Below are 21,460 nucleotides of genomic sequence, written 5' to 3' on the forward strand. Positions count from 1 at the left end.
TAGGGTGGTTTTGATTTGCATTTCTCTAACTGCTAGAGATGGTGATCACACGGCATTTGAATGAAAAGTAAAATAAGGCAAACTTGGACCCAGAGTGCAAACCCAACATTCCCAGAGGAAAAACCTACCAAGGAGACAGAGTTAGTGTATCTAATTTGTGTACTTAAACCTCTATCTAACTAATCATTTTCTCTCTCACAAGGATGTTATGCTAGGTAGAATAGCATCAAAATATTATTGAAGTCCAGACAATGACACGTGGTGACCAATTAACTATTAATTTCCTCAATTCCTTTCCTTCCATAGTCTTCGACTCTATCTCAGAGGGAGACTGAGCTGGTTTTAGATGACTTCCTCCATGATCAATTCTGTTTTCTCTTGAGAGTCCCGGCCTCTTCTGTTTTGGACTGGTCACTACTTCACCCCTTTCCCCTTGTACGGTAGGGCTTTGTAAATGGGCTGTCCAAATCGCTTGCAGTTTTGCAAATTCATTGGCATGAATTTCCCATTATAAACATATTGAGAAACCAAAATTACTCTGTCGGCTAGCAGACAGAATACTGTTCACTCACTTACAGCTGGGCAGCAAATGATCGCCACAGCAGAATGGATTTTTCACTGATAATGGGAGAAAGCTTGCAATGGATCTGGAATCAGTTATAATCCCATACCGGCATCTTACTATATGAAAAAAACTGGCCCATGAACATATTTGCCATGTGATAAGCTTCTTACTTACTTTTTGGTCTTTTACAAATATATCCTTTGTAGGAAGAACAGTGAATATTATTCCAAAACCCAGAAGATGCGTCTACAGCTACACAATCATTTCGTTCACCAGAGGGATCTCCAGTATTCCAGTTGACAAAGGAAACTGGATTGTTGTTTATCCAGAGCCACATCCCTGATCAACAAATAAAACCAATAAAAACAGAAGCTAAAAATAACCCATCTCAAAACAAGTTCAGCTTGCTATGCAGAATTTCTAAGCATATTATTTTATACTAGAATCAATAACTGTTCATAACTAAATACGCAAGACTATGATTATTATAGTGAAGTAAACCACACATGGAGAATAGGTTTATTATATAGCTTGAGTTGAAAACATTTTTCTAATTAGCACAACTATTTATGCCTATCCTTCCCTAGCTTCTTTATTTTGGGAAAAAAATGTTCTTTAAACCTTTTTAAACTTAGCTAGAGAATATATTTTTTTAATTAGCAACTGTGAAGATAATATAATATGATAAGAACTTTAGGTTCTTATCTCAAATAATCATGAGAGTTTGAATTTTCAAACTCATCACAAATTAAGCATTATTTAAGGCAAGACTTTCCAAAACTGAAGCTTCATTATACATACAACATTTTGAACTATTTGCAATTAAATAAGAGTTCTGCAAAAGTTACCTTCAACATTTCTGAACAGTCCTATCCAAAAATTGGTTTTACTTTTAAGAGGTTCAACCCGATATGACAGAAAACTGGATTCAGCAGCATTTTCAATGGAAACCAGAGTGGAACCTGCAAGAGATTAAAAGGAAATATATGAAACTTTAAGTAGCTGAAAATATTTTTATAAACAGTGTTGATGGGAGCAATAAAAAATCAACCCAGCATCTCCACTAAAGAGGAAGAATTTCAAAGATTGAGCATTTTGTTTTCTTCAGTTTCAATTCTGGAAAATGTGGCTTTTAAAACATCATTTGTGTACAAGCATGGACTAGTACCTGCAAACATGAGGATTACATAGAAAAAGTCAATAAAGTTATGGGTCAGGGACCAGTTATAAATTCAGAGTACAAAGGAATGTAATAGGAGAAAAAAATCAGTGCAATATGCTTCAGCCTCATCAAATATCCACTCCAGGTGAAGCAACTAAAAAGCAGGATGGAAAAAAAATAGAATTTAAGAAGATAGGAGTGCAGCATTTTACGGACAAGGGACAGAAAATAATTCCAGGAGGAAATAATAAGAGGAAAGGCAAAGAAGGAGGGAAGCACAGAACTTCTTTAGGATCAGAGATGGCTTAAAGTTCCAGTGTAACACTAATCTGGAAAGATTAAAAAATATATATATGGGTTAGGACTGTCTGCAGATGGCAGAAGATTGGTAATGTGGTAATAAAGAACATTTTTGAGGCATCAGAATGATGCAATGTATTATAGGAGTATTATTCCAGCTTCATTCATGAATGTCACCCATAGGACGGTTCAAAGGAAGAACAGAGAGCAAAGTGGAACACCAGACAAGCTGAAATTAATAACTCACGATGAATGATCAGCATTAGATTTTATAGTAGTAATCTAAAGATTTATAATAATAACTAATCTACTTCAAGCATTTAATGACAGACATTTTGTTTTGGACTTTAGAAGCATTATCTCATTAAATTTTCAGAAGGCCTCATTAAGTAGGTACTATTAATACCCTATTTTGTAGATAAGGAAAATAAAGTGCAGAGGATAAGTAATTTGCTAAGATCCTCACACTAACAGGGCGTTAAGTTAAGGCACCCTGAATAAATCATCATACACTTACATCCCATTTTACTGAGTCCTGAGTTGTTTCCTTGGTTTTTATTTTATTTTTTTATTTTTGCATTATTTTATAATTCATTCTTAAATATATTTTATTGACATTAGCCATTAAAAATACTTGTGACATACTTTAATGATGAAGATCATTCATCTTTTTGACCAGATAAAACAGTTACCTGAAAATGAAAACAAAGTTCCTATATATTCATTACAAAAATTTTAAAATGTTTAACAACATGAAAGAAAACTTTTTTTTAATTTAAAAATTCCAAAGCAGAGCAGGGTAAGGACCTCTAAAAATCATTTCCTTCACAAAAACATTGAGAATGACAACAAATTTGTCAAAATCAACTTTTGTCAAAAGCAACTTTTTCAGAATGCTGAAAATTAGACAGAGGCTTGCATTTTATGGAAGAAAATGATTAGATCTAGGTAATGACAGTAAGCTTTGTGGTGTTTTTACTTGTACTAATACTATTTCCATTAAGGTCTATAGTGACCTTAAACACCAACAACCCTACCACCACAGTAAAAATCAGCAGCTTAGAAGGCACTAAAAGAATGAGAACAACCGGATTGGAGCCTTTTCCAAGCTGCATTCTCAAAGAATGTCCCTTATTTATCCTGTCTGATAATTCCCTAGAAAACTCCACTTGAAAACCAACAAAGATGTTGTGTCCGCCGAGAACTAAGAAATAAATATTAAAAAAAAATTAAAAAAAAAAAAAAGAAAAGTGTATCCTTATTTGACCTTATTCAGAGATCACTTATTGTCACTTGTTTCCTGGGAACATGAGTTTAAAAAAAAAACAAAAAACTTATCAGTGGCAATTGCCTATGACATTGATAAGAGTAGGGGCAAACAATAAGCTAACAAAAAATTAAAAGCAAGAGCTAGAGAATAAAATGTCCACAGGGGACTTTAAAAGTATTGACACATTTGTAGGGAACTAAAAGGTCACAGACACACACTGGGTGTGCATGTGCCCAGGGCTGTGTGCATGCCTGAGAAAGATAAGAAAAGGTCTTAAAGTTTTCACTTCCATCTAATCTTTACAAAGGCTTTACAAGAGCAGGAAGTGAAGGCTAATGCAGAGTTTTAAATAGCTTGGATGGGTGTTGAAAGCACATCCCAGCACACACAGATCCCCTCAGCAAAACCTGGGAGGCTTAATTAGTTCTAGGCACTTTATAAAACATGTGTGTACCATGTCTAGGAAATCCACATCTATGCACATCATTATCAAATTGTCCAAAGACTGAGCATCATGAAGCTAGCAAGAAGGACATGACTCAACACATACAGAGATTTTTTTTTTCTTTTCCATGCAGGAGATTGACCCCTGGGCCTCACACATGATAGGCAAGTACTCTACCATGTCCCTAGCCCACCAGATATCTTAACACTGATTTCTCATCAGAAACCATGGAGGTTAGAAAGCTGTCAGAGGAAATATTCAAAAAGCTAAAATAAAATGAGAAATTTTCTATCCAGCAAAACTATATTTCAAAAATCTCAAGGACTCAGGAAGCTGAGGCAGAAGGATCAAAAAGTTCAAGGCCAGTCTCAGCAACTTGGTAAGATTCTGTCTCAAAATAAAACATTAAAAAGAGGCTGGCAATGTAACTCAGTGATAAGTGCCCTGGGTTCAATTCTTAGTCCATAGTACTGAAAAGTAAAACAAGGAAATATTAAAACATTACTGAATTGTTTTGTTTTGTTTTGTTTTAATGAAGAACCAGGCATGGTGGCATATGCCTGTAATCCCAGTGACTCTGGAGGCTGATGCAGGAGGATCACAAGTTCAAGGCCATCTTCAGCAACTTAGCAAGACCCTCAGCAACTTAGTAAGACCTTATCTCAATATAAAAAATAAAATGACTGGAAATATATCTCAGTGGTAAAGCACTCCTGGGTTCAACCCCCAGTACCAATAAATAGGAATTTTCACTATGAGATACTAAAGAGGATCCTTCTGAATGGAAAGCATCATGCTAAGTGAGCTAAACCAGACTCAGAAAATCAAGGGGCAAATATTTTCTCTCATATGTGGAAGGTAGAGCAAAATAAGGGAAAGAAAGAGATGGGGGTGGGATTTAGCTATAAAGACAAAGGGAAGATCAGTGGAGTAGAAGGTGGAGAACAAGAGGGAGGGAGAAGGACAGGAAATATAAGATGAACTCAACAAGGTTATGTTCATATATAAGTGTACCAAAGGGAATTTCACCATTATGTATAAGTGGAAAGCACCAATCAAAAATAAATAAAGGAGTAAAAAGAAGATCAATAGAGGAAGGAGAAGAGGGGGAAACAGGAGGGGGGAAAGGCAGAGGAAGGGGGATTAAAAACAAATTCCTTGCATCTATGACTTTGTCAGAATGAACCCAACTACTATGCATAACTATAATGCTATTTAAAAAAGGATCTTTTGGTCTGAAATAAAATAAAAGCTTTGTGAAATTCAAATCCTCAAGAAGAAATAAAGAGCACATTAGGAAAGGTAAGTATATAGGTAAATGTAAAACATGGTACAAAAGTATATTTTGTTTATAACTCCTTTTTATTGTATCTATTTTAAATATAGCTACATACAGCAATAATTCTCAATCTGTGTTATTGCTACAAAGTATAAAGGTGTTTTTATATGATAATAACAGCACAAGAAGGGCAGAGGGACTAGAGACTTGCAAGAGCAAAACTTTATATACAACTAAAATGAAATTTATGTGAATCTGATCTAGATTGTTTCTAATAAAGATGTTAATTGTAATTCCCAGGGCAACCACTAAGAAAATAACTAAAAAATATACAGATGCTCCCTGATGTAATGAAATTATGGCCTAATGAACCCAATGGAAAGTGAAAAAAATTTTAAATTGAACCATAACAAGTTAGAAATTATTTATATAATAAAATAAACAAGGGGATTAAAGTAGAAAACTAAAAATTATCTATTTAACATAAAATGGCAGTAATAGAGAAATAGGGAAATCAAAATGCATAAGACATAAAATAATGGCAAAATAGCAGATCAAAAAATGGCAAAATAGCATATCAAATCCAACCTTATCAATAACTACACTGAATTTAAATGGAGGAGACACTAATGGAGAAAATGAAGATTGGTTGGACATTAATGTTAATTAATTAGAAAGATCTAAATAAATAAATATATCTAAAAAGGAGATACAAAGACACAAATAGTTTGCATAGAAAAGAATAGGCTATACAAATAATAACTTAAAAAGAGCTGGAGTAGCTATACTAATCCTAGACATTTAGAAAAAAAATTATTACTAGAAGCAATGAAGACATTCTGTAATGATAAAGTTTAATCAGGAAAAGACGATAAGTGTAAACATATGACCTTATATCAGAGCCTCAAAATTTGAGAAATCAGACTTCATCTCACTCAGAATTTAAAATTTAAGGTCAAGGTTGACTTTTGAAGGAACCAAAAGGAAATGAGAATATTACCCTAATCTTTACATACCTCTGTTGGATGAAGAACCCCCAGTTGGGGAAATAAAACTATAGTAAAGTTAATTCAGTAAGTATTCAGTGGAATTTAATTAAGTGACTTTTAAATGTACCCTGAAAAGTTTTATTTTTCTTAAACATTTTTTTTCCAGAAGGAATATCATTCATCTATGTCATTTCTATTTTAGTTCTGTTTTGCTTTTTTTTTTTTTCACTAATATTATGGCCAAATGTAAAAACTTGTCTATTAACAGTAAAGCAAATTGGCTCCTGAGCCAATTACTGATAAGAGTTTGAGCATATTCTGGAAAACTGAGGATGAGCATCCAAACAATTTAGAATTCTGGGGCAGAAAGATTTGTTCCACAAATAACTGATTTTTATCTGCATTTCCTAAAATTTCAAAGTTACAAAATTAGAAATTACATTTAAGAGATATGATGTGGACCATTCTGTTACCAAAAAATAATAATTAAAAAAAAATAAATAGGTGGACTGGGACTGTGGCTCAGCAGTAGTTCAATTGCCTGGACTGTGTGAGGCACTGGGTTCGATTCTTAGCACCATGTATAAATAAATAAAATAAAGATCTATCAACAACTAAGAAAAAAAATTTTAAATAAATAAATAGGTAATTTTACATCCCTTGTATTTGTAATTTATAATGTTATTAATGTCATTGTACTCTACACAATTGGGGGACTTTCTTTTAGGAAATGTGGCTCTTACCCATTCGAAGACACTCTAGAGAAGCTTGACCCCAGTTCCTTGTAAATGAAGACTCAATATAGTAGCAGTGACCATGGAAAGGAATCCATGCAGAGTGCTCTGACTCTGGACATCTGCCAGGCAGTTGTGGGGGTTCAGTGGCAGGTATTTCTATTAATAAAAAAGACATTTAAAGCAAAACCTGAAGTTTCTACAGTATAGAGAATAATATTTTCACAGCTAAGGAAAATTATTATCATCTAACATAAAATAAAAAAGGAAATTTCTAAGGCTCATCATATGGCTCCACCATTTTTTAATTGTTCATTTTTCACTTATTTTAAATACATTTTAACAGAAGGCACTATGAGAATCAATCATACTTATAATTAAAGAGTATAAATCTATAAATATCTACAGTAACGTTAAAAGTTTAGAAAATAATTTTTATAAAGGAATTCCCTCTTTCAAGTCACTCTTTTCTTTTTCTGGAACCCTAGCTTCTTAATTGTAATAATGGTCCTTGTAATATAATTTATGATGTAGTTAGGATTCTGGGCTCTGTCCATGATATCTTTGGTTCTGGCAAATCTACATGCACTATGATATAATGATACAGCTGTGGGGGGTGGGGAATCTATCATTATAGATTCAGAGGACAACCTCAATAGCAGACATTCAGGGATTTTAAAAGAGCAATTAAACTCTAGAAATGAAGAAATTTTCCTCTTTCCATTATTTTGACCAGTATGTTCGATTGACAGCCAAGTCCGTCTTTTGTTAGGTAAGGGAAAATGTCTTACTTTATTTTAAGCTACACATGACACATTACCATTTAATAACATCAACAGTGGTGTGTAGGAGCTTATTCAGAAAATTCTAAATTTTCCAACTGTTTTTGTCTATTCAATTACCATCTGATCTTTTGCAGAGAAAGTAAAAACTTTCGTTGCAGTTTGATGTCTTCCAGTAACCATCAACATCTAGGTAAACACATGCTGATTTCATCTTTGGCTCATCGGCTGCCCAATTAGTGTACCTCATCCTCCATTTATCAGTCCAAACATATTCATTATTGGTCTGCAAGAATAAAAACAACAATGAACATGGATGTCTTGCTTCATTTAGAAAATGCCAAAAGAATCAAATGAAGAAAAAGTATATTCAAGGCTGTTATTTGACCAAGAATCTTGAACATATCGGGGGGGGGGGAACATTATAAATAATTTCTACCAACTCAAATTCAGGAAAGGCATCCTTTCTTATAAATGGTTATTTCTTGGAGATTCCTAGGAATACATCTTTTGAAGCTATTTTGAAAAACACTGACTGAAAAAGGAAGTCTGCCTTCTTCCATGAAATTTTCTTTGTTTTCAAGTCTTTAAGGTTTAGGTTTGATCATTATAACAAATAAAATATTTCTTACATTATTGAAGTTATAATAAACTTTAATTTTCATTGATTCATGGACCCCTGAGAGAAGCACTAATCTCTTCTGATCTTTTCATTGTTCTGCTGTAGAAACGGCACCAGTGATAAATGACATGACAGGTAAGGTAATTTAAGTGGCTAAATAACAGAGGCACCATGATCTCTTGACTCCCAGTTAGGTGTCCTTTCAATGATGTGAATCATGTCATTTTTTTAAAAAGCTGGTTGTTTTATTCCATTGGCACACTAATTTCTTAACACATTTTTAAAATTTTTTAGTTGTCAAGAGACCTTTGTTTAATTTATTTATATGCAGGGCTGAGAATTGAACCCAGTGCCTCACACACAATAGGCTCTACTGCTGAGCCACAACCCCAGCCCCAATTTCTTATCACATTTACCCAGACAAATTTATGGTCACAAATGATAGCATCAAAAATATTATTTATGTCCATTTAACAGTCTAAGGTATTTTATAGCTGACATACAACATTAACTAAAGGTGACTGAATTTTTTAAATAATTCAAACATTTCCCCCTTTTAACTGCATTATTTAATTTACCAAGTCAATTGTCAAAGATCCAATGACAAAAATTAAAAAATATATGTCATCTCATCAGAAATTTTTTTAGTACTTTCCCACGTTTAAATCAAAATCCCTGAAAATCATTGATTCCACAGACATAAGGGAAATAACAGTACTGTTTAGTCATAAATATTAGCATTTTAGAGAACTAATCCTTCTAAAAGCAAAGAAAAGCTTAGTTTAAACTCAAAGAGAACTGTGACCATGTGTCTACAAGAAGAAAATGAACGATTGATCCAGTAGATTAATTATTAAAAACACAGTCAACAGAGATGTAAAAATGTCTCACCTAAGTTTAATCACAAAAATCATATGGATAATTTTAAATATTCACTTCCCTGCTTAGGAAACAGTCGCTGTATAATGTGTAAATGTCCATCTCCACATCAAGTCACTGGAAGCTAATAACGTCTGCCAGCAATCTACTTTCCAGTTTCACCTCCCTCTTATCCTTTTCCCTCTTCTTGACATTCCTTATGTTCTACCATCCTACGCTACATCTAAAAAGGTTGACTTTCCCTGAAGAGTCCTCTTGGTCCTCTCCCCTGGCCCAGCTCCCCCAATAACACTTCGTAGGTGCTCTCTTTAGCACTTCTTATCTTATCCCTTACTGACCTACTAACACCTCTATTTCCTCTATTTTAGAGGTTTTCTGGTTGACTAACTGGGTCAACATGGAAGGACAGATGGACCACAAGGAATCAGAGAAGACTCATTTAGTGATATTTTGGTAACTTATCACACCACTCTTAGTGCTTGGCCTCTTCCCTCACTCTGCCCTATTCACTGACAATCTCCCTTTTCTATGAAAGATTATAGTAAATTGACTGCAGTGAAATACTTCTCACAACATGGATGAAAACTCTACAACCGTGAGACCCATAACAACTCCAGAATAGTTTTTCACCAAAAAAAATTTAAAAATCAAAAATGTCCCCATCACCTAGTAACTATGCCCTGACCTGCTTTCTTAATCTCATGACAGAGTCATAATCATGACACTGGAAAGAAATAAGCAAGTAGTGGAAACTATTCAAATACAGAATATAATTTATTATTAAAAAGCAAGAAAGTGAATATCGGTCAGATCATTCTGAGTTTGATTTCTGACACACACATCACTAGCCTACTAGATCCCTGAAGGCAGGGGATCCTTCTTATTTATGTTGGTACCATTCACACTGCCCACCATAGTTTCTTTCACATAAGTGTTCAACAGAATGAACAGAAAGACAATTATCCAACCACAACTATAATTTTATCAATCATGACAGGTTGTACACATTGTTACATCTTACCAAATTACTGTTCAGAGCAATCCACACAGGTACATTAAACGCATACATCTGCATCCATGCAAATGCATTGCTGTAGGGATCCAGAATACTAGAAATGAGAGAATTGGAATTCTTGCAATATGTCTCGGCATCATACCATGTTAACTTCAATTTCATGAGTGAATAGCTGCTTTCACCATATTTAATAAAGCCACCCTTTGGGGTTGGTGTTGGAGAATAAGGCAAAGAAGGATCTACAAAAAAATTTTTGATTATTTTTATTAGCATTATCAATAATTATTCATTGCACATCACAAATCCGAACTGTCCAGTGTTAAAATAGTTTCATGAGCCATTTTGCATTAGAAATCAGAAACTTTATTTTTAATCCATTAGCCTAATTAAATTAAACAATTTCTGAACTATACTTAGAATACTAAGGCAGGTATTTGATCAAGTATCTAAACTAAAAAAATATATGTATTGCAAATTCAATGTGATCTAATATCTGGATGAACGAAATGTCATCCCTGCATGAGTTTGCATCTGTTCATACCTGTTTGACTCAACCTGTAAGTAATTCACTTTTCACAAGATAGGTTCTAAAGTGAAGCTCTACAAACACAAGCTACTGGTTCATTTAACCTTGGTCTAGGATCAAGCTTTACTCTTACCAGTTATTTATGGAAGCAATAGCTGAAGAAAATGATTTTCTAGGTCCTTCCTTAGACCTTCACCTCTTAACCAAACTGAGCCAGGGGCACATCAGCTCTGGATCTTTCCTCCTTAATATCTTAGTGTGGATTCCTAATGCTTTATGTTCCTGCCTGTATTCCAGGCCACATAAACAAGACACAAGGCAAAGCCTGTCTTTGTTTGTCTTAGCTGATACCCTAGGGCAGAGGTCAGCAAAAAGCAGCCAGAGGATTAAATCTGGCCTATTTGGTTTTTGTAGCCCATGAACTACCAAAGGCTTTTAAATGCCAGGGGGAAAAAAAAACTCAAAGAATATTGCTTAAAATGTAATCATGATATGAAATTCAGATTTGCATCCATAAATAACAAAGTTTGACTGGAACACAGATACACTTTTCTGTTTACATGGTGTTTATGATTGTTGATGATTGTTGATGACCACAACAGAGTTGAACAGTCCCAACAGACATTTGCAGCTGGCACAAGGTAAAATATTTACAACCAGGTTCTTCACCGAAAAGGTGCCCCCTGGCTGAGGTTTCTAAGATATCCTTGCCTACCTGTTTTTGTCCTGGCTCATTTTCTGACTTCTTCCACTTTATACCAGCCAATCCATTACCAACCCTGTTCTGTTACTATAGAAGGACCCAAAACTTTCTCTGGGTTGTGCCTTGTATGAGGTGACTTCATTCCAGCAGGGGAACAGCCTCCCTTTCTTCTGCTGTTACTGCCATCTTGTGTTGATATAATATCATTAAACTAAGGGACCCTGATAGGATCCCTAAAATATTACAGCCCTCATGGAACTGCCCTACAGCTCCCCAACATGGGGACATTGGGCTCATAATAATGCCACTGAGAAAATTTAGAACCATTAAATGTAACAGGTGAGGCTTGAGGTAAAACTCATACAAAAAAAATCGTGATACAGGTGATACCCAAATAGGTAAACTTAGCTCCTCTATCCATTTTACTTATTCATAAAACACACATATTTTTTAAAAAGTAGAAGGAAAAAATTAAAATATCAAGAGATTGCTTTTGGTGGTTAGAGCATAGCAAAGACGATGTCTTTTAAAACATTGTTTCTTTATGTTAAAAGATTTTCAGATCTAGATAATATAGTTGTAGAGGTTTTGAAAAATACAGAATACCAGAAAAGAAGGAACTTAAACTGCCTTTTTATCCCACTATCTGAAGACAATGATTTATTCCTATTTTATCATATTATCGTGGTCTTTTTAATTGTTGACTTTTAACAGGGGGATAGCAATTTTGATAGTTCATAGCTTATGCAATTTGATATGCTATCTTTTTTCACTGTAACACTGTGAACTTTTCCTTAAGTCATAAAATTTTGAAAATATATTATGCATGGAAAAATATTCTACCACTTATGTTTATGAGAAGTAGGAAAAAAAGAAGATTTTGAACAAGCTTGTGAAACACTATTCACTTCTGAAAAGAGCTTCCCTCTTTGCCCAAAGAACACAGGCACAAACAGCAGCTCTGATACTACTGGCAGCCCAAGGCCAGGTGCAGTGGGCCATAGTACAGGTATCTCTAGGATCAGCAAGGGGATTGGTCCCCGGACATCCCTTCCTCGCTTGGATTCAAAATCTGCAGATGCTCCAGTTCCCTATATAAAATGACATCTAATCTGATTTAAACATTACACAGTATATACATGTAGTGAAACATTGCATGGTACTCCCTTAACAGGTACAATATTGTATGTTTTATGTAGTAGTTACAATTAATTGAATAAACAACAAAATAAAAACGACATATAACCAATGCACATTCTCCTGCATATTTTAATCATCTCTAGATTACTTATAATATCTAACATAATGCAAATGCTATGTGAATGTTGTTATACTGTATTGCTAAAGGCATAATGACAAGAGAAAACATCTGTATGTGTTCAGTACAAATGCAATTATTTTTCCAAATATACGAATATCAAAGATCTGCATCTGATTTGATCCACAGGTATTGAATCACAGATACAGAGGGCCAACTGTATAAAGAGGGAGGGACATGGCCTCAGCTGACTTTCAGTCCTCTCATGAGTTGACATTAGTTTCCTGATTCCCCAGAAAATATTGAACAATCTGTCAGGTCTGGGAGAACAAGTCCCTCCTAATTCAGTCTCATCCTCTGAGGGCTGTTCTCAGGATAAGCCCCTTCCTACCCTCAATCCTCACCTCTAATCAATTTTTAAATTTCTGATTCTTTTGTGTAGCTAGACATCATTATTCTAGTTTCACTAAACATTGCAATGTGTTGGCACCGTTGTATTGATTCACTGTAAATATCCAGATGTTCTCTTATATTTTTATTGAATCATGTTCAGCTTTCCTAGGAAAAGAGAAACTTAAGGCAGATACCTACATTTTTTAAGATACAGGCTAGAAAACAAATAATGAGTCATATGTGATATTTTGTGCCAATGGTTCTCACATTCTGTAAGTTGAACTGTAGTATTCTTGTGCTGACATTTAAAAACAAGGTACAAGTAGGACAATATTCCAGGTTTCTAACAAACTTAAGTTTCCATTTAAAGTTTAATCTGCACAGAGCTCTCTGTAATGAGGAGGAGCAGACTTCATGAATGAAGAGTAGAAACTCCTTTAGTCTATCACAGCCTCAGATGGATTAAAGCGAGAAGCAAACAGGCCTATTGATGTGCAAAAATGGTCCAGTTTTTAAAAACATATTCTATACCCTTTCTTCCACAGGCAGGTGAGGCTTGCCAGGACTTACCAGGATCAGTCTGGCATATGTAGCCTCGCTTACTGTCACAGGTATCATCCATCCACATTCCTGCATCTCTTGATTTGCCTCCAATGATAACAACACAGTCAGCCTGTACATTTTTAGATAAAGAAAAAAAGGAGAGAATATTACTCAGCACTCAAAGAGAATAAAATTATGGCATTTGCAGGTAAATGGATGGAGTTGGAGAATATCATGCTAAGCAAAATAAGCCAATTCCAAAAAACCAAAGGCTGAATGTTCTCTCTAATAAGTGGATGCTGATCCATAATAGGGAAAAATGGAGGAACTTTGATGGGTCAAAGGGGAGGGAAAGGTGGGGAGGGGGCATGGGGGAAAGACGGTGGAATGAGATGGACATCATTACCTTAGGTACATGTATGACTGCACATATCGTGAGACACTACATTGTGTAACACCATAGAAATGAGAAGTTGTGCTGCAATTGTATACATTGAATCAAAATGCATTCTGCTGCCATATATACCTAATTATAATTAATTAATTAACTAATTAAAAATACTTTATATTACAAATTTTTATGAGAATATTATTATTCATATAGAATGGCTGTATGAGTAAAATAGAGTAATTAATATGAATTACCTTTATTAGTTATAAAATACTAAATTACAAAATAAAAAATTATTAAGAGGCAAAAAAGTATGAATTAATAACTATTAAAACAGCTCATTAATAAGCAAAAAAAAATGTCCCTCGGTATTCTTAACTTTGTGGAGTTTTAAGGTAGTCCTCATTACAGTATATTCAGTCCATCATTACTTTCCAACCAACTGTAGATCCCTCACATTTAAACCCTTGCTCTCTGATTTGAAAAACAAACAGATCTGGATAAATTTTAGAGATAGGCTTGAAACTTTGTTATCAGAAATGTTATTAATTTCTACGAAAACTTAGGAACCAAAGTTACTATGAGAACACGATCTCTTCCCCATATGAATTCTCACTATCCAAACCCAGAAGAAGGGATCCTATGATTAAAGGGAAATGAGAACAATTCATATTGTTCATCACTAATTTAATTTATAAAAGTATTATTTCAGTTTCTGAACAAATTATTAGTATAGCCAGAAAGTTTCACATCTTATTTGTAATTTTACTAGGGAGTATGACAGAGTTGGAAATATATTTCATTTGTTTAGTTGTGAATGTGTTTTTAATTCCAGGATTCCATAGAATAGTCTAACAATCAAAAGTAAACCAAAAAGTCTCATGAAACCTGTACCTGCCAGTGGCTTTTTTTAATCAACCATTGTAATGACTACAGTTTACATTCATAATGTCTGACACTGGTCTAAGTGCTAGACATGTATTAATTCATGTAAACTCACACCCATCCTTATGAGGTAAGTACTATGATTGTGCCCATTTGTAAGATGAGAAAACTGAGGCATGGGGTCACACTTGGGCCCCAAGTTCACACTGCTAATACATGAAAAAGTTAGCTTTCAAACTCAGGCACTTAGGCTCTAAACCTACACATTAATGACAAGTTTCACTGCTTCCCAAAGAGGGAGATATGCAAGGTGCCCTGGAGGCAGGAGGGCTCCCAGGGAAAGGGCTTCTTGTTGATAAAGAGCCATAAAGGCAGGACGATTGGATGTAATGCCAGGAACTTTCCTAATCTACCAGCATGCCAAGGAGACAGAGCAGAAAGATGGGAAAAAATTTGCATTTATGGCGATGCTGGTGAGCCATGTATCATACTTCACAAATTTCAAGATGCATATTTTTCACATATTAACATTTCTAAATAAAAGATGCATATCATAGTCAGCAGCACAACAGAGATTATCTGGCAGTCATTCTTTCTGAGTGGCACATACAATAACAGTGAATTTTTCAATCAATGTTACCTTAGGTATTATACCTTAGATATAATGAAATACTGTAATTAGTCTTTCAGACTCTGGACTTTCTGTCATGGAAAAAATCCATATTCCTTAGTGTTGATACTGGTTGGTGTGTGTGTGAGTGTGTGTGTTATATTTATGGATGGCAACATCCGTCTAGATAAACTCACCCTTCCATAGAACTGAGTTACTGGTGCTGCAGCCTCCTAACCACATGAAGGTATTGGAGGACTTGAATGCAGTGGCCAGCTTCTAAAATTTCACCTAAGTACAAGGTCATGGACTACCCCATTGGCTCCACCCAGCCCAACTCTTCAGAAAGTGAGTTTTGGACCATTTAACTTCCACCTCTATCTTCCTTCCATTTCCTCTTCCTTTTTAAATTCAAATATAGGAAAAATGCAGAGTGTGCATTTTCTTTCTTCCTGTTTCTTTCTCTGTCTTTTGCTCTAGAAAACATACCTTCACAAATTTAAAAGAATAGAAATTAGGGCTGGGGTTGTGGCTCAGCAGTAGAACAATTGCCTCACCCATGTGAGGCCCTGGGTTTGATCCTCAGCACCATAGAAAAATAAATAAATAAATAAAATAGAGGTATTATGTCCAACTACAACTAAAAAATAAATATTTTTTTAAAACAGAATAGAAATCAGACACAAACTATAATGAGAAATTAACCAGAAATCACTATTAGCTAGAAAATCTCCAAATATTTAGAAATTAAAGAAAATGCTGTCAAAAATACTAAGTCAACGATGATACACCAATTTAATTATTTTTAATGTGATTGCAGTTCATAAACAATGCAAATGATGAAAGTGTCCCTGTGAAGTAAACATACCCTTAACCCATTTTCTGAGTCATAGCTGATGGCAGATCCCACTACCATGCAGCTATCTTGTCAACCTCCATTCTGCCAGCATCCTTGTCCCATGAGCCTTAACTATCCCATACCCCTAAGTCCTACATTCCAAAGATTCTCCACCCATCCACATCCACAATCTTAGTTCTTCTTTTCTTCCATTAGCCTGACTCACAGTCTCTGCTCTACTCCAAAAATCTTGTGGTTTTAAGTGCAAGCCTTTTAGAGGTTAAAAACAAAATCATACATTTCTTCATGATTTTTACAATTCCTAGCACGTTGTTTGACACCAGAGGGTGACAGTTCTATTACATAAGAATAAAAGTAATAAAGAAGTGATAGTCTTCGGTTCATGCACAAAAACACATGTGTTTGGCACATAAAACATCCTGTAAATAGGAGCTCAATAATGATAATGATGATACTGATGATATCTTTAGGAGCAATAGTAGCTTCCAGACCTGCACCCCAAATACTACAACAGCTGCAAGGGGCAAGGGACAGCTAATGGAAAGAAAGTTGATAAACCCTGGGTTCAAGAGTTACTACTAGCAATCCCTTCTTATTAGAAAGCCAGTTTTCCTACTGTTCACTACCACCCATCCCCCAAGGCAAAGAGCTCCCAACCAAACAGAAACCCCTTACTCAAGGTCTGAAATAATTAAAAGCTCCAAGAATGGACCAAATTAAAGAATACTCTTGTAGACTTTTTACCATGGGAGGTTAATTAATAATAAGATGAGTCTACTAAAGCCCGATAGTGCATAGAGAGGTGATCTGAAAGTCATATTTACATCTTCATAAGAAAGACTGCTTCTTCTTCCACCAGGGTAACCTTTCCCCCAGTTTGTATAATGAACTCCTCGCCCATCTGTCCAAAGGAACGTGTGCTCTGAATTCACATCATTCAGCCCAGTCCAGGCATTAAAAGTGGAGTCCTTCATGAGATGGGTAAGAAATGCTAAAAGAAAGTTTCAAAAACTGATTTTAAACCTCAGGGATTAACACTCAAAATATAGAAAATATTTTTATATATGTTCATTTTCAAATACAGAGCATGTGTACAAGACTTTATTACTATTTAAAAGCACTTACCACGAAAATAAACACATTCTAACCTTAGTATCATGTTAGCCACTGAACTTTGGACTTTGAAAAGTTTCCTACAATAAAAGAGTAGGTTTTATCGAGGCTACTGGCAAGGCACCAGGGCGAGGGACCCAAAGGAGGCTGAAGTTCATCCCATGCCCCACTCTCCTATTGTACACCTTGATCTGGGTTGTGGTTCCCTACTATCCTGCAGAAAGAGGTACATATTTTTAAAAATTCATAAAAAGTCATCCTATGAATTAGCAGCTGCTCCTAATTACGAAAATAAAACTCTCCCATTATAGCCACTATGGAAGAGAAGGCTCTTAAAACTTCCAAAAATCGACATTAGGAACATTAGCTTCTCAAACTAGCTGTATCTCAGATTGCTGAAGGCAAAGAGCCACCCAAGTGGGATTCCTTCTGGATGGGCAACTCCTAGGGATCGGTGGTCATTTGCTGAGTGTGCTCGGACCAGAGCACCTCTGAGACTGCAGTGTTCCCATTATTGGGTAAAGAGATCCAGAGAAATTCAGATCATGTAGTGCAATATGGTTTCTTGTTCTTTTATCAGTTCTGTGGCACAGAGGACAGTGGCAAATACCCAGGAGCTATAAAAAGGTTTAAATGCACATGTGCCCCATTCCTTTCCATTAGCTCATGCCTATTGCAGCAGCTGCCTTCTGCTGCCAGCAACTGTGCCCAAACCATTGGTTTCTAAGTGGATGAGACCTGCTCAAAAGCAATCTGCAAACATTTATGCTTGAACATGGCTCCTGAATGTAAATTGGCAATGAAATGACTAAGGGCTTGGGGTTACTAATAGAAAATGCACTCAAAGTCTACAGAGATCCATTGGTCTGTTTACTGATGAACCCACAGTCCCAAGGAACCGCCATTGCCACGTTAACTCTTTGCAGAGGGGTAGAGGCAGCAACCACCTCACCTCGAGACTAACTTTTTTTCTAAATTAACTAAAGGTAAAAAAACAATAACAAAAAAAAAAAGACTTCTTCCAACATGTCTCAGAGAAACAAGCGCATGGGCAGATATTTACCTTGGTTTTATTTTGATTCATGAATAAGATCCTAACTTTTGCCTTCTTCCCAACTTGACATGAAATGTGGAAAAGTTCCACCTGCCAATATTCAGCCTGACTTTTTTCACTGCCAACAGCCACAATAAGAATTCAACAATGTGTGCCTGTTTTGCCAGGAATAATGTTATTTTATCTGAAAATTGTTTCCTTCTGTACATCTCTATTACCCACGTTCTAATTTTGTTATGCCAGGAATCAGCACTTTGTGGTTAAGAGAGGAAATCCATTATTGTGTTTCTCTGCTGGGTATTAGGTTAATACATTTTGAGCCCAAAATGTGGAGGCCAGTTAGACAAATGTGAATGTAATATTCTTGTAACGTGTGCTGTGGCTTGACCCTTTTCTTTGGGTGTCTGGCAAGTTGTTGAACTTGTCAAAGATTCTCATTGAATGCTTGGTTAGTTCATTGTACAATTTGTTCACATGACAGCATTTATACAATAAATACGGGGAGAGCACCAGGTAGGTTTCTAGTTCCTTCTTTCTTGTGTACTTTTGAAAACATATCATTTTTGGTAGTAAGTGATTTGAGAAGTCAAAGAATCTCAGAATAAAAAAAATAGAGAGAATATCCAGTCTACATTTTTTTTCCTGTAACACCCTCAGAAATGAATGTATACAACAAACATCTAATGAACCTCTTCCCTATACTATGTAGCAGCCAATATGTCTGGCTCTGTCATATGCACCTGAATATCCTCCAGTTTAAGCATCTATCTGATCAGTTTTTGCTATTTGGGATGGCCTCTTCATTTTGAACCCAAATCTGTTTCCCTGTAACTGCCACTCCTTGGTCTTAGGTTTTCCTTTGGGGGGCTGCTCAGGATAATCCTCCAAATTGTCTAACATTAGGGTCTTTTATTCATGAGTGGTTTCCAAACCCTTTATCATTAGTCTGAATCTCCTGCAGTTGGTCAACATCCTCCTTCAAAAGTACAAATCACTGGGTTAGGGTTGTGGCTCAGTGGTAGAGCACTTGCCTACCATGCATGAGGCACTGCCTTCGAGACCCGGCACCACATTAAAAAACGAAATAAGCAAAAGTACAAATCACAAATTTAACCTAATACCTATCTTAGCAAAGCAGCCCCACCAAAGACCACACAAACTGACTGAGTTCCTATCTTTGATGACAGTAGAATGAATTTTACCATCTGGTATATGACAAGGTCTCTCCTTTGATGCTCTTCATTGCTCTGGTTTATCCTCACATTTTATCAAAAAATTTTTTTCTAAATTTGTTCATAGTTCACATTTCTCCATTTTATTGTATTATAAGACATAGGATCATGTGACTAGAGGAGAAGTAAATGGGAAATCGGCAACTTTTTCTTTTATTCTTGGAACCACTTATCCTTGGCTCTTTGGGAAACAAACTGATTTAGTGAAATCGGGATGTGACTGAAGCTGGGTTTGATTCCAAACTTGTCTTTTACCAGGCAAGTTCCCTGACTCAAGGCTCTCTGAACACCATTTCCTCACTCTCCGACTGGAATAATAATTCCTGCTTCATGAAGTGGCTATGAAAATGGAAAAGGATTCCATGTAAAAGAGCCAGCATGATGCCTACAACTGAATAAAATTATTCTAAATAGGTTTTGTTGTGGTGTTTTTTTCCTTTTCCCCTTACTGGTTTTTACTCTGAAAAAAAAAAAGCCAAAAAGATACAGTTCGTAATCTTACCATTCCATGAGCAAACTTACATACTTAAATTCTTATCAATGACTGGGAAAGGGCCTGCATACCTTGCTCTTTTTCATTGCGTATGGATACCAAATTTCCTTTGAATCCGATGCAAGTTTTTCGTGCCTCTTGCCAATTTTTTCTTTCTTCTTCAGCAAATCCAAAGATTTTGAAACACTGAGATGGAAGGAGAAAAACAGGGGTTCATTAAAGATAATAAAGTTTGCTCTATGGAAATCAAAATTATTCATCTAGCTTAGAACTAACTGGGGTTGTAGTTCAATGGTAAAGCACTTGCTTGCACATGTAAGGCACTGGGTTCCATCCTCAGCACCACATAAAAACAAACATATAAAAATAAAAGTATTTATTTATAAATATATATATATATATATATATATATATATATATATAGTTGTAGATGGACACTATTATGTAAAGGATTAGAGCTAAATACAAATTTTATTAACAACTAAATAGGGATTAAAAATTATGTTAGCTTTTTGCAAGGTTTTATTCCCCCTTGAGATAAAGCATACAATGATTTGGATATCTTAAGTATGTTGTTCTCAAATTCTATTGAGAATTTGTCACAGGAACCTTCACTTATACTTGCCAAAATTTTCCTAAAGTGCTGAGTAAGCAAAAGTTAACTTTGAGCTGAGAGATCTGCATCGTCACTGTGCATGTTGGTTGATGTCAAGACTACAAAGAATTCTCCTAATACCTTGTTATTGTACCAACTCCAACCTTCTTTACAGCCACCTGGACTGGGGGGCGTAGTAGGCATAACAGTGGCATTAATGCTGCTGTTGTGTCGCTGGCAAATGAAGGCATTTGGATAGCCACAGTTAATGTCATTCCAAAACCCTGGCAAACAGCAAAATAGTTAAATTAGACTTACATGTTTATGTTTCAAAACACTTACTCTACTTTAGAAATATGTTTATATTTTATAAGGTTTCTCAAAAATAGTTTAGAACATAATCAAATGGCTTTTTTTCACAAGTGACTAGAAGAATCCATGTAATATCCCTTTTGCTATTTTACTTAGACCAATAATAGAGATCAACTTTATAGAGATTTCTATGAACCAAACGTGTGCTTGGTGTTACAGATACATTATCTAATTAACAATCTCTACTAATAATAACAAACTAATAATATCTAAGCATCTGTACAATTTTAGATGCATTATCTCACAAAATCAGAGTAGGTCATTATTCCCATTTTAGAGCAATAAATAAAGGAGCTAGAAAAAGAGATAAAGTGATAGATAAACATATTCTGGATATTTGTCACAAGTAAGATCATGAAAAAAAATGTTTTTAAATTTGGGAAGAAATGAG

The 21,460-nt window shown here is 35.3% G+C and overlaps 1 protein-coding gene across 1 annotated transcript in view; it reads right to left on the minus strand.

Annotated features, from left to right (window-relative positions):
* Nucleotides 1-21,460, minus strand: part of Mrc1 (mannose receptor C-type 1) — an 84,801-nt gene that overhangs the window by 3,385 nt on the left and 59,956 nt on the right. Inside the window, exons 20-28 of the mRNA XM_078023350.1 lie at nucleotides 20,839-20,981; nucleotides 20,174-20,288; nucleotides 17,035-17,201; nucleotides 13,493-13,595; nucleotides 10,049-10,281; nucleotides 7,647-7,812; nucleotides 6,754-6,903; nucleotides 1,414-1,527; nucleotides 740-904 (exon numbers count right to left, since the gene is read on the minus strand). Of these exons, the coding sequence (XP_077879476.1) occupies nucleotides 740-904; nucleotides 1,414-1,527; nucleotides 6,754-6,903; nucleotides 7,647-7,812; nucleotides 10,049-10,281; nucleotides 13,493-13,595; nucleotides 17,035-17,201; nucleotides 20,174-20,288; nucleotides 20,839-20,981 (1,356 nt within the window). The remainder of the gene's footprint in view (nucleotides 1-739; nucleotides 905-1,413; nucleotides 1,528-6,753; nucleotides 6,904-7,646; nucleotides 7,813-10,048; nucleotides 10,282-13,492; nucleotides 13,596-17,034; nucleotides 17,202-20,173; nucleotides 20,289-20,838; nucleotides 20,982-21,460) is intronic.

The sequence above is a fragment of the Ictidomys tridecemlineatus genome, chromosome 10 (genome assembly GCF_052094955.1).
Source record: "Ictidomys tridecemlineatus isolate mIctTri1 chromosome 10, mIctTri1.hap1, whole genome shotgun sequence".
NCBI classification, from domain to species: domain Eukaryota; kingdom Metazoa; phylum Chordata; class Mammalia; order Rodentia; family Sciuridae; genus Ictidomys; species Ictidomys tridecemlineatus.